Genomic DNA, 14,553 nt, shown 5'->3' with positions numbered 1-14,553 from the left:
GATTGTGATTGTGATCGTGATTGATTGTGTTTCCATGCAGCATGACTTTATAACTTAGTGAGTATTTGAGTTTACTGTCTGAGGCACATACACCAGGAAAGAGTCAAATTTCAGGGAAGGATCTTACCAGTTTTCTCTAAAGGAAGCTGTTAGACTTAAAATAATGGTAAATATCTTCCTTATCTTGTCCTCAAGTGTGGTCTTGTCCACAATGGGAATTACAGATAGCCAAAGCAACAATCTGTTGGAGCTCAGCTAGTTAAGCAGCATTTATTGGAGGTGGGGGAAGAGGGATTGTCAGATCTCAGCCCTGCATCAGGACTGAGAGTGGAGAGGGATGATAAACAGTATCAGATGGGGGTGGAGGGGAGGGGGCAGGAGGGCAGGTGGGTGGAGTGGTATGATGGGCACTAGAGGTGTAGGAAGGAACTGCAGATGCTGGTTTAAACCGAAGATAGACACAAAATACTGGAGTAACTCAGGCAGCATCTCTGGAGTGGGTGACGTTTCGGATCGAGACCGGTGGACAGAGGATGGGTGAACAATAATTTGCAGACTGAGCCAAGCAAAGGAGGGGCTGGTGTAGAGCTGAGAGATAGAGAAAGGTGGAGACAGATGAATGAAGAGAGGCAGATAGAGCCAGGGGAGGAGAGGGACGGATGAAGGCGGAGACAGCTACTGAAGGGTGATGAGGGGGAACCCAATGACTACCAGTGTTGGAATCTGGTAGGTAAAGAAGATAATAATGGGAACCATTAGGTGCAAGTAATGGTCTGATGGATCCAGGCCTGATGGGGAGGAAGCCTATGGGTGAAATGTGTGTGTAGTGGGTGGTTGGAACCTGAAGAGGAGGGGGACAAAAATGGGGTTTGGGAAAGGGCGGTAAAAATGCTTTGTGTTTGCAATGCAGCCGCAAGTAAGAATTTTGTTCTTCTGCTTCATTTCTGGTGCACATGATAAATACGTTTTTTGGACTCTTGAAATGAGAAGACCAGAGTAAAGTTGGAAGGGGAAAGGGAGAGAGAACTAAACCAACACGAGGCGAGCTTGCCTTCCGTTGTACAATGCAATGTTCCTGCCTTTGTGTTGTACATTACCCAGGCAGAATATGAGGTGTTGTTCCTCAAGCTTGCGTTGGCAGTTCGGAAGACCGAGGATTGCCAGGTTGGTGTGGGAATGGAAAGGGGAATCGAACTGAAGTAGACCTTCAAAACCTCTCTTAGGAAATTAGTTCCAGCGCTGATTCTTATGAGGTATAATTTTAGACTCTCGTCTCCCAGTTTCCTTTCTTCAGAAGCAGCCCCGGTGAGCAACAAGAGCAGGCTATTTAAACGTGGGGATTTCAGAAAAGCCAGTTCTTTCCCAGTCTGTGTGGACCAACTTGCATTCAGTAGCAGTACATTTTATTTTAATCCTTCGCTACCCCTATAGTGCGAATGGTATTGTGGATACAGTGCTGTGTAAACCCCTCAGCCAGTAATTCATCTCCAACCTGCTACCTTGGAAAGATGCCATATATTCTCACTATCCAAATGGTACATGTGACGTTAATAAACAGAACCACACCGATTTCCACCAAATAGATCTTGAACTCAAAAATGTGTACATCGTCACATTAAAGATTTCCCACCATACTTTTTAGTCTTGATGAATGATTGCAGCAATTGTATGAGCTTATTGGGTTGATCATAATTGAAGTCTTGGCTTCTGTTTATTGAAACGTAGTGAAGTGTGTATATTGACAGTAATTCATCCATTTCTAAATCATAGTACTTGTAAACGTGTATTAACCATGAACAGCCATAGAGTATGGGGCAAGTATTAGAGGTACTATATCTGATCTAAAAGAGTGTGCGTAAATGGGAAGTATTTGTTGTTTGACTTGAATCAATGCTGTCAGTAGATTTACTTATTATTCCGGGTATGCTGCAGAAAAAAATAGGATGCACTAAAGTTTGTGATAACTGCGATTTACTTCATCAGTAGCACTGCTAGTAACAAACCTGTAACTGCTGGTACTTTTGTGTTACAAAGTCAAAAATATATATTTCCGAGACCAAATCCAAATTTCAATACTTAAATTTGATATGGCAGTGCAAGGTGCTAACACACAGTTTAAGTGGACATAGTTTGAAAATATGACTAACATCATTATAAACAGAAAGTAAATTAATTATCTTTCAAAAGTCTATGAAATGCATTGATAAATTTTGTGATGGAATGTTCTTGGGCAGTTTTGCAATTATATTGTGGTAGCTTTTGTGATTTCTCCAGTGGTCTGCCTGCCTGGGAAATCACCAAAGGATGCAAACTGCTGGAGTAACTCAGCAGGTCAGGCAACATCTCGGGAGAACAGGAATAGGCGACGTCTCGGGTTGAGACCCTTCTTCACACTGGAAGGGTCTTGACCCAAAACGTCACCTATCCGTGTTCTCCAGAGATGCTGCCTGATCCACTGAGTTACTCCAGCACTTTGTGTACTTTTGTGCCGAACCCAGCATCTGCAGTTACTTGTTTCTACAAGGAAATCGCCAGCCTGGAATACATTCAGTAATCGCATCAAACTGTTTCCAGCTGGATTATTTATTAAAAGCTGCACCATCAGCATCATAGACACAAAACACCATGAATTTGCTGTAACAAATGTCCACGGGCATTGACCTCAGCCAACCTGAAAAAAAGAGATGTGTGTGTGTGTCTGTACAGATGGATAAAGAGGCATCTGAAATTTTCTCATCCAGAATGTCGGATTTATCTCCGGGATATTGGTGGGGATGTGAATTCCTTGCACTGTACTCGGTGAGAAACATCAGTGCAGCAATTTTATACTTCCGGAGTTGTGGATCAAATCTGGAAAGATACTTAATTACGGTGATTTCATGGTGGTTTCACGTCTTTCACTGGTGATGATGGTGAGAACAGTTTATGATGGGAGAAAAAAAGCAATACTCCAGAAGCAAATTTCAGTGGAACTTTTGCTGTAGTTTATTTGTGCCAGTTCAGTAAACAAGCCTGAGGATATCAGTATGCTTGCAGATTCTTTGAACAACCAATGTTAAAACTTTTTTTTTTCCTTTTGAATGCAGATTTTCAGGCCCAGAGGGCTCATACAGTTCAGGGATGTCTCAGTCTCTGAACAATCCAGAGTTTGTGGAGGATCTGTCTCAGGTGCAGTTACTGCAGAATGAGTCCCCTCAGGCAGCAGATACCAATGAGCAGAGAAGTGAGGAGGAGGTGAGTGGGGAAAACCATCTGTGTTCATCCCTTGGTTGTTAAACCACACAGTTAAACCATTGTATCCACGGGAACAAGCAATGCTACTTTGTTTTTGCACAAAAGTCCACACATCTCTGCCAATTAACTTGCGCTATTCAAGTTCCCCATTTTGTACCATTCATGAGAACCTGTGAATTGCAAAAGCTGAACATGAAGTAGAAACAATAAAACATATGGTTAGTTTTTGTGCGGAGGAGGCAGGTCAGAGGTGAGTGGATAAAGAGCATCGCAGTGGCCAACAGAGATGTCATCCATTAACTCAGCGTTGGAGGAAAACAACGTCAGCTGCAAAGCTTTTTCTTTATTTATCTTTTCCATTCAGATTTCTCACTGGTAATTGTGACCCCCCACCCCTTCCCAAAGAGAAACAAAATTCTACCTCTTATTTAGATTATTATCAAGGGCGCAGCTGGTAGAGCTTTTGCCTCACAGCACCTGAGACCCAGGTTCGATCCTGACCTCAGGTAGTCTCTGTTTTGCAAATTTAACCTGGGATCGCTTAGGTTTCCTCTGGGAGCTCCTGCTTCCCATCTCATCTCAAAAACATTCGGGTTTAAGTTAATTGCCCTCTATAAAATTGCTCCTAACGTGAAGGGAGTGGATGAGAAATCCAGGTAACAGGACTAGTGTGAATGGGTGATCGATGGTGAGCGTGGCTCACGGGGCTGAAGGGCATGTTTCCATGTTGTATCTCTAATTAATTTATGGTTCTTATATGACAATAGACAATAGGTGCAGGAGTAGGCCATTCGGCCCTTCGAGCCAGCACCGCCATTCAGTGTGGCGGCAAGAACAGGAAAGCAGAGTATTACCTGAATGGTGACCGATTAGGAGAGGGGGAGATGCAACGTGACCTGGGTGTCATGGTGCACCAGTCATTGAAGGCAAGCGTGCACAGGTGCAGCAGGCAGTGAAGAAGGCGAATGGTATGTTGGCATTCATAGCAAGAGGATTTGAGTATAGGAGCAGGGAGGTTCTACTGCAGTTGTACAGGGCATTGGTGAGACCGCACCTGGAGTATTGTGTGCAGTTTTGGTCTCCTAATCTGAGGAAAGACGTTCTTGCCTTAGAGGGAGTACAGAGAAGGTTCACCAGATTGATCCCTGGGATGGCAGGACTTTCATATGAAGAAAGACTGGATAGACTAGGCTTATACTCGCTGGAATTTAGAAGACTGAGGGGGGATCTTATAGAAACATATAAAATTCTTAAGGGGTTGGAGAGGCTAGATGCGGGAAGATTGTTCCCGATGTTGGGGGAGTCCAGAACCAGGGGTCACAGCTTAAGGATAAGGGGGAAGTCTTTTAGGACCGAGATGAGAAAACATTTCTTCACACAGAGAGTGGTGAGTCTGTGGAATTTTCTGCCACAGAAGGTAGTTGAGGCCAGTTCATTGGCTATATTTAAGAGGGAGTTCGATGTGGCCCTTGTGGTTAAAGGGATCAGGGGGTATGGAGAGAAGGCAGGTACAGGCTACTGAGCTGGATGTTCAGCCATGATCATATTGAATGGCGGTGCAGGCTCGAAGGGCCGAATGACCTACTCCTGCACCTATTTTCTATGTTTCTATGATCATGGCTGATCATTCCCAATCAGTACCCCGTCCCTGCCTTCTCCCCATACCCCCTGACTCCGCTATCCTTAAGAGATCTATCTAGCTCTCTCTTGAATGCATTCAGAGAATTGGCCTCCACTGTCTTCTGAGGCAGAGAATTCCACAGATTCACAACTCTCTGACTGAAAAGGTTTTTCCTCATCTCCATTCTAAATGGCCTACCCCTTATTCTTAAACTGTGGCCCTGGTTCTGGACTCCCCCAACATTGGGGACATGTTTCCTGCCTCTCACAAGTCCAACCCCTTAATAATCTTATACGTTTCGATAAGATTCTCTCTCATCCTTCTAAATTCCAGTGTATACAAGCCCAGTCGTTCCAGTCTTTCAACATATGGCAGTACCACCATTCCGGGAATTAACCTAGTAAACCTACGCTGCATGCCATCAATAGCAAGAATATCCTTCCTCAAATTTGGAGACAAAACTGCACACAGTACTCCAGGTGCGGTCTCACTTGGGCCCTGTACAACTGCAGAAGGACCTCTTTGCTCCTATACTCAACTCCTCTTGTTATGAAGGCCAACATTCCATTGGCTTTCTTCACTGCCTGCTGTACCTGCATGCTTCCTTTCAGTGACTGATGCACTAGGACACCTAGATCTCGTTGTACGTCCCCTTTTCCTAACTTGACACCATTCAGATAATAATCTGCCTTCCTATTCTTACCACCAAAGTGGATAACCTCACACTTATCCACATTAAACTGCATCTGCCATGCATCCGCCCACTCACACAACCTGTCCAAATCACCCTGCAACCTCATGGTGTTGTATGATCCTCTGTACCTCACCTAAGTACCCATATTGCAGTTAGATCCTGGTATCTACACGCACAGTCTCCCTGTGCAATACTTAGATGCAGAAATATGGGCTGTCTGTGTAGCATCCTTTTACTGGGTATCTCAACAGGCTTGAAATCAAATGGCCTTCCAAGTCTGAGTACAGGTCGACACAGTGGGGCAGCGGAGGGGTTGCAGCCTCACAGCGCCAGAGACCCGGGTTCGATCCTGACTACGGGTGCTGTCTGTACAGAGTTTGCACGTTCTACCTATGGCCGATTGGGTTTTCTCAAGGTACTCCAGTTTCCTTCCACATTCCAAAGATGTGCAGGTTTGTAGGCTAATTGGCTTCTGTAAGTTATTCCGAAAATGTAGGATAGAAATAGTCTACGGGTGATTGTTGGGGGGCATGGACTCAGTGGGCTGAAATGCCGGTTTCCAACTCTAAATCTCAACAAAATGTTTCAGTGCAATTAAAACTATGAGGATACGTTACATCTTCAGTGGATGAATTAAGGTCCATATTTTTATCACTGTCGAGCAACATTCTGAGAAAAGATTTCTCATAAATCCTTTTTTTTTTCCTATTGAAGGGAAACTGAAAATATTCAAAACTAATCAGATGTGTCACAGAACCTTATTTCTAAAATGCTGCAGCATTCTCTCCTGCGGTGATTATATTATGATTGGAGTAGTGGGCTGGCCGGGAGGATTTTATGTTGAAGTGAATTACCAACCAAACCCAGCAATCACAAGTGTGTGGAAAATAACTGGTGTTCATACCGAAGGTGGCAAAATGCTGGAGTAACGCAGCGGGTCAGGCAGCATCTCTGGAGAAAAAGGATGCGTAACGTTTCGGGTCAGAACCCTTCTTCAGACAAGCAATCACAAGGCAGTTGTGGTGCTGCAAATGCACTCCAGTTGAGTTGAGCTATTTCATTCTTGTTAGACTCCCAGTCCGACTAAGATGCCGACTCCCAAGTTACAACTCGTAAATTATGAGAACCTATTATGCACCTTATGCATTGCAATTCACCACACACACAGGTTCACAGGCAAGCTGGCAGCTTCAGATCTCTTTGGGTATATGTGCTGGCACTGACTCAGCTGAACGGAGACGTTGAGTCACCTATTGACATAGGGGTTATTTGGGAACTGTAAAATAGAACGAGCTGGAAACTGGCTCCTATTTTGAAATCCGACCCAGATTGGTGGGATGAAAGTCTTTGCCTCTAGGCTGTAAAGATCCCATGTGAAAATGAGTTCTGAGAGTCTCAGTCAAGCTTGCAGCACAAAATTGTTTTGTTTGGCACTTAATTAAAATCCCTTCAAGTGCCAATAGGTAATGGGGAAAATGACACATTGCTGCAGTCAGATTGGAGCTGAGACGCATCACTGTGTTTAATTCCTCTTTACCCACTTGGACTTGACGTTTTTCTCTGTGTGACTGAAATGATTATTGTTCTGTTCCCCAGAACTGATGTCTTTTAAATCGATGAGCACAACATTCACATCAAAAATAGTCACTACAGGAAAGAGCAGTATTGAACATTTTGAATATTGTGCACTGTAATCCTTTTGTTGTTCAGCACAGTGCATGCCTTTGTATTTAAAATCACAAGGATGATCTCATGGTTTTCATCCTGGTTATCCTTCTTTTATGTCCAGAGACACAGTAATATATTTGCTGCCTGCCAACATTATTAGGCGTAACATGATAACCAGTTTGGTGGTTGCAGTAAGTTTGGGAAAAGTTCAAATACAATCACTGAGACAGGTGCAAATATAAATCAATCACAAGTACGGACTTTATAAATGCCCAGAAACCTGTTCCCTGTAGGGTCATTCTGCTAAACATCTGAAAGATTGTGGCTGAGGTTTGGGTTTGTAGATGCACATCAAGATTGCACGCACCTTTGTAATAAACTCACAATCCATCAGATCGTTACGACTAGTTTTTGATGTTTGAAGGACCTTTTTGCATGATAATCTTCTTCACATGTGCTGCTCTATTAGTTAACTCCAGTAAACCAGTGCAAATGTTGTCCAAATGATCAATGTTCATTTCAAAGCTGAGTAATCCCCTCTGAGAGTCATAGAACAATGCACCATGGGAACAGGCCCTTCAGCCTGCCTTGTCCATGCCGACCAAGTTGGCATACTGGGCTAGTCCCATTTGCCTTCATTTGAGCCAGAGTCTTCTAAATCCTTCCCATCAATATATCTGCCCAAATGTCTTTTAAAAGTCATAATTTTATCCACTTCAGTGTTTAAAGGAGTTGTGTGGTGCAGGCTGTTTGTTACACACAGGGGTGGTGGGTGCGTAGAACGTGCTGCCAAGGGTGGTGGTGGAGGCAGAATAGATAGTATTGTGTAAGAGGCTTTCAGATTGGCATGAGGATATAGAGGGTATGGATCGTCTGCAGGCAGATGAGATGAATTTACTTAGCGTGTTTGGCACAAACGTTTTGGGCTGAAGGGCCTGTTCCCCTGCTGTACTTCATGTTCTATTTTCTATAGCCTCGTGGCAGCTCATTCCATATACAGACAACTCTCTAAATGAAGAGTTTACTAACACAGGTTTTAAAAGAAGGGTTGCATCGAACAATTCCAGTTAGGTAAGAAAATCAGAAAAGGTTATGTATTTGAGACATTCTGTCATTTGCCATGTTATTATATGGGGCACTATCTTCGCTGTGTGCTTGTGTATACATGAACATTATCTTTGGCAATTTGTGCTCAAACTGTTCTGGGTAACTGATCTGGGTCTTGCATTGATAGGGTAGACAGTCAGAACTTTTTTCCGAAGACGGAAATGTCAAATACGAGAGGAATTTGAGAAGGAGTAGGTTAAATCAGAAGTGTCAGTGTTGCAGTTGAACAAAGGGGACTATGAAGGCATGAGGGTGGAGCTGGCCAAGGTAGACTGGAAAGGGATCCTAGCAGGATTGACGGTGGAACAGCAATGGCAGGAATTTCTGAGCATAATCCGGAAGACGCAGGATCATTTCATTCCAAAAAGGAAGAAAGATTCTAAGGGGAGTAGGAGGCAACCGTGGCTGACAAGGGAAGTTAGGGATGGAATAAAACTAAAAGAAAAGATGTATAACACAGCAAAGAGTAGCCGGAAGCCAGAGGATTAGGAAACTCATAGGACAACAGAAGGTAACAAAACAGGCAATACAGGCTGAAAAGATGAAGTATGAGGGGAAGCTGGCCAAGAATATAAAGGACAGTAAAAGCCTCTTTAGACATGTTAAGAGAAAAAGAGTAGCAAAGTCAAATGTGGGTCCCTTGAAGGCAGACACGGGTGAAATTATTATGGGTAACAAGGAAATGGCAGAAGAGTTGAACAGGTACTTCGGATCTGTCTTCACTAAGGAGGACCCAAACAATCTCCCAGATATACTGGAGGGCAGAGGATCTAGGGGGGTAGAGGAACTGGATGAAATTTTCATTAGGAGAGAAATAGTATTGGGTAGACTAATGGGACTGAAGGATGATAAATCCCCTGGGCCTGATGGTCTGCATCCCAGGGTCCTCAGGGAGGTGACTCTAGAAATAGTGGACGCATTGGTGATCATTTTCCAATGTTCAATAGATTCAGGATCAGTTCCTGTGGATTGGAGGATAGCTAATGTTATCCCACTTTTCAAGGAAGGAGCGAGAGAGAAAACGGGGAATTACAGACCAGTTAGCCTGACTTCAGTGGTGGGAAAGATGCTGGAGTCAATTATTAAAGAGGTAATAACGGTGCATTTGGATAGCAGTAAAAGGATAAGTCCAAGTCACAGTCTTAGAATAAAGGGGAGGCCATTTAAAACTGAGGTGAGAAAAAACTTTTTCACCCAGAGGGTTGTGAATTTGTGGCATTCTCTGCCACAGAGGGCAGTGGAAGCCAAATCACTGGATGGGTTTAAGAGAGAGTTAGATAGAGCTCTAGGGGCTAGTGGAATCAAGGGATACGGGGAGAAGGCAGGCACGGGTTATTGATTGGGGACGATCAGCCATGATCACAATGAATGGTGGTGCTGGCTCAAAGGGCCGAATGGCCTCCTCCTGCACCTATTTTCTATGTTTCTATGTCTATGTTTCTATGAATAGCTTTAAGGTGAGGGGCTAAAATTTAATGGAGACATGCGAGGCAAGTTTTTTTTTTACACACAAGGTATTGAGTGCCTGGAACACACAGCCATGGGTGGTGAGATAGGCAAATATGATCGTGGCGTTTAAGTAATTTTTGGATCTGCAGTAAATAGGGCGGTATGGATTATGTGTAGGCAGATAAGAGTTGGCCTTGGCATCATGTTCGGCACAGACATTGTTGGCCGAAAGGCCTGTTCTTGTGCGAATAGAACTTTGTGGCTGCAAAGATTGAAAGTATTTAATCTGTTTGCCTTTGCATACAAGATTGCTGTGATTCATGCAAGCTGTGGTAATTATCCACTGCTCCCACTGATTGGCAACCCACGCATCATCCGCATCACTGATGCACTGTGGCTGCAACGTGCATTAACTGCAGAATGAACTGTGCTTACTCCAACACTACCGATCACCAGGATGGTCAAGAGTAGCAGGCAAGTGTAAACATCAATCGCCTTACTCCAACACTACCGATCACCAGGATGGTCAAGAGTAGCAGGCAAGTGTAAACATCAGTCGCAGACTTCCCTCAGATTAAATACCGTTGCTACTTAGAAATATGTCAGCGATCCTTCATTGCAGGATCTAAATTTTGGATTTTCCTACCTAGCAACATTGAGGGAGCACTTTCACCGGAAGGACTATGGTGGTACAAGAGGGAGCTCATCACCAACATTCTTCAGGTGGTGAATCTGTGGAATTCATTGCCACAGATGGCAGAGGAGGCCAGGACATTGGGTATTCTTAAAGCGGAGACTGATAGGTTCTTGATTAGTAAGGGTGTCAAAGGTGATGAGGAGAAAGCAGGAGAATGGGGTTGAAAAGGAAAAATAGATCAGCCATGATCGAATGGTGGAGCAGACCTGATGGGCTGAATGGCCTAATTCTGCCCCTATGATTTATGAACTTATTTTCCTCAAAGGCCGTTGGTAATGGGCTTTAATGTTTATTTCATAGCAACATCCACATCCTGTGCTTTCTTAACAAAAATAATCGTAGACATGACTTCAAGTCAAGTCTATTTGTCACATACATATACAAGATGTGCAGTGAAATGAAAGTGGCAATGCCTGCGGATTGTGCTAAACTACAAAACAGAATAGAAAAAAACAACTTGCATTACGTTGAGCTACTGATTTGAATGGAAGCTGGGCAAGGCAATATTAAATTGGTCAAAAGAACAGTCCCAACCTGAACATCGTTTGTCCATTTCCTTCTAAGCGCCTAACCCACTGAATTATTCTAGCATTTAGTGTTTTGCTGAAGCCAATACTAAAGTTGGGTGATTCTTCTGGTTAAGAATGAATCAAGTCTGCAGTGAACATTAGCTTCTGCTTTTGCTTGTGGCTTGGGAGTGTTGAGTGCAATGTGTGTATGGTGCTGGGATGCCATGTATGGAAACTTACATAAAGCCACTCAAGACTTTTAAAAAAACTTTCTTCCGACCCCCTCCCCTTCAAGGATCCCGACCCGAAATGTCACCTCTCTGTGTTCTCCAGAGATGCTGCCTGACCCCCGCTGAATTACTCCAGCACTTGGTGTCCTGCACTTGCAGTTCCTAGTTTCTACTTTTCTTTGACTTTGTATTGTTGCGCAGAAAACCGGCAAGAAGGGAGGCTGGCCCAAAGGAAGGAAAAGGAAAAAAGCCACCAAGGACAGCAATGCTCCCAAAGCCCCACTCACTGGGTACGTGAGGTTCCTCAACGAACGCCGGGAACAGCTTCGATCACACCGGCCGGACGTGCCATTCTCCGAAATCACCAGGATGTTGGGGAATGAATGGAGTAAACTGCCTGCGGATGATAAACAGGTATTGAAACATTGGGTTGGAAACCAACCGTGACGTATCTAAAATTCCACAGTTGTTCACAAGTTATAGGAGTAGAATTAGGCCCCTCGAGCCTGCTCCGCCATTCAATTGTGGTTGAACTCTGCCTCCTCAATCCCTCTTTCCGGCCTTCTCCCCAAAACCCTTGACACCCGTTCCAAAACAAGAATGTGTCTATCTCTGCCTCAAAAACCACATGGATGCAATCTCAGTGATTACTTACGATAGAAGACCTTCTCCATAACATGATCAACAGAGCATGTGTTAACTTATGAGATGGTGAGCATGAAGATGTGATTTGTTGCAGCAACCGTGCACAGTGACAGATTTGTATGCCCATAAGTATCGAGGCATGATTTCTCCTGTTGATAAAATTGTCTTGTTTAAGTTTAGATTTTTAGTGTAGAGATACAGCAAGGAAGGAGTCCCATACTGACCGTCGATCACCTGTTCGCACTAATTGGGTTATCCCACTTTCTCATCCACTCAAGGAGCAAATTAAACCCAGGGCCAGTCAACCTATAAGCCCGCATGCCTTTGGAATGTGGGAGGAAACTCGTAGTGTCGGGGAGAACATGCAAACTCCACACAGGCAGCACCCGAAGTCAGGATTGAACCTGGGGCTCTGGCACTGTGAGCTCTACCAGCTGCATCACTGTGCCAACTAATTTAGTTGCATTCAGTTGAATTTGAATGAATCTGGAATGGTTTCCTCTACCATCTACATCTAAGGGACTTAAAGTAAAGACCAAGGTTCCATAAATGGGGTCAATGTAAAGACAAATATATAAAATAAATAAGAAATTGGAGGCCAATTCTCTGAATGCATTCAAGAGCGAGCTGGATAGAGCTCTTAAGGATAGCGGAGTCAGGGGGTATGGGGAGAAGGCAGGAACGGGGTACTGATTGAGAATGATCAGCCATGATCACATTGAATGGCGGTGCTGGCTCGAAGGGCCGAATGGCCTCCTGCACCTATTGTCTATTGTCTATAGAACACAACCGTCATCTGATACCAAACTGAGGTTTTGAAAAATGTAAAGGTGGTGAATTAAAAGAAAAGTGGTTCCATGTGGTGTTTTGAATTAAATATGAGATTTTGTATGGAAATCATTGATCTCGAACATCTAACGTGTTATCAAACAAGCTCTGTTTGCTTGCATTTAGTTTTAGAGCTGCCTGCAGTGATACAACTGACTGGGGAATTGATTTGGTTCATTACAATTCTTTACTGGAATCATATGTTTACTTGGGTCAGCAAGGACATGCTGTCTGCAGTCAGGTATTGTTAGTTTATAAAAATCATAAAACGACCAAGCAGAGATTGTTACAAGTGGCAGTGAGCAGAGATTTGTAATCACCGTGTACCCTGGTGACTACGCAATTTGTCTGTTTGCCATGCTCTGTCGCTGATGTCTAGGTGAATAACTGATCAGTTTGTGTGTTCTTTGCTTGGCATTATCCCCGTGCATTAAATTCTTAATGCTCCCCATCCCTGATCATTCTTTCCTGTCTATCCAGCATTATTTAGATGAAGCAGAGAAAGACAAAGAGCGTTACATGAAGGAACTGGAGCAGTACCAACAGACAGAGGCTTACAAAAGGTTCAGCCAGAAAGCAGATGATAAACGACGGACAAAAGGGCTTAGCCAAGGTAATAATTGAAGCTTGTTTTAACTGAAGCTGGGTCAGCCGTTTTATTACAGCTGGAATTAACTCTCGAAAAATCTGAAATGTCTACCTTTTTTCACCTTTTTTATCTTCAGTGTGCTCCTTTTTAAATGTCTGCATGAAGGGTTTTTTTATAACGCTGAACGTCTGTAGTCAAGTGCAGACACAACTCTCTCAGATGGCCAGAATGTAAAAGATTGAATTTGGAGAATTAATGTACATATTCAGGAGCGAAGGATAGAACTAGCCCAAAGAAAACATTGTGTTCATGTTGTTCTTTGACTTAAATCAGGGAGCAATTGGAGGTTAGAATCTGACATTATAAATGGATTGATTTCTCCAAGTATTAACACGTGGAATGTTATTTTTATATCTCCCCTGCCTTTTAGATGAAGGGTCTCGAGCCAATAACATTCCTGTTACAGAGGTAAGACACTTCATTATTATTTTTTCAGCACCAAAGCTAAGGAACAATATATTTAATAAAAATCTCTAATAAAGATAAGTTTGCGTGATTGAAGACTGGAAGCAATATGCCAAAGTCTTATCTGAAGGACATCAGCAAATGGTTGAGAAAGCAAATGATTTTGCTGGCTCCTATTACTGAAAGTACAGACTTGGGATCTCCAGTCACCCAGTATCTCACCAGGGTGGCCATTTATATTTTTGGTGGTAGATGTGGAGGGCAGGCTTTATCATGGGTTAAGTTTTAATATGAAAACTTAACCCATTACTTAATTTTAATTGGTTTTAGAAATTGTTGGATTGAGAAAGATGTCTCTCTTCAGAAAAGGTGTTCTCTCAATTTTGTATATTGGTTTATGGGAAATTTCCATCAGGTCAAAAAAAAGGATGGGTTACATCTCGAGCAGCAATGGATTTCATTAGGTCATAAGGGATAGTCTAATCTGCCATTCAATCATGGCTGATCTATCTCTCCCTCCTCACCCCATTCTCTTGCCTTGTCCCCATAACCTCTGACATCTGTACTAATCAAGAATCGATCTATCTCCGCCTTAAAAATATCCACTGGCTTGACCTCCACAGCCTTCAGTGGCAAATAATTCCACAGATTTACCACCCTATGACCAAAGAAATTTCGCCTCATCTCCTTCCTAAAAGAATGTCCTTTAATTCTGAGGCTATAACCTCTAGACTCTCCCACCCGTGGAAACATCCACTCTATCCAAGCCTTTCACTATTCTGTATGTTTCAATGAGGTCCCCCCTCATTCATCTGAA

The 14,553-nt window shown here is 43.3% G+C and overlaps 1 protein-coding gene across 3 annotated transcripts in view; it reads left to right on the top strand.

Annotated features, from left to right (window-relative positions):
* The window catches only part of hmg20a (high mobility group 20A), a 70,586-nt gene that overhangs the window by 39,197 nt on the left and 16,836 nt on the right, over window positions 1-14,553 (top strand). For all 3 annotated transcript variants that reach the window (XM_078429979.1, XM_078429980.1, XM_078429981.1), the window contains exons 3-6: window positions 3,087-3,234; window positions 11,411-11,623; window positions 13,163-13,295; window positions 13,702-13,739. In XM_078429979.1, the coding sequence (XP_078286105.1) occupies window positions 3,087-3,234; window positions 11,411-11,623; window positions 13,163-13,295; window positions 13,702-13,739 (532 nt within the window). The remainder of the gene's footprint in view (window positions 1-3,086; window positions 3,235-11,410; window positions 11,624-13,162; window positions 13,296-13,701; window positions 13,740-14,553) is intronic.

This window comes from Rhinoraja longicauda, chromosome 38 (assembly GCF_053455715.1).
Source record: "Rhinoraja longicauda isolate Sanriku21f chromosome 38, sRhiLon1.1, whole genome shotgun sequence".
Classification (NCBI taxonomy): Eukaryota; Metazoa; Chordata; class Chondrichthyes; order Rajiformes; family Arhynchobatidae; genus Rhinoraja; species Rhinoraja longicauda.
This window is presented reverse-complemented; position numbering and strand designations above follow the sequence as displayed.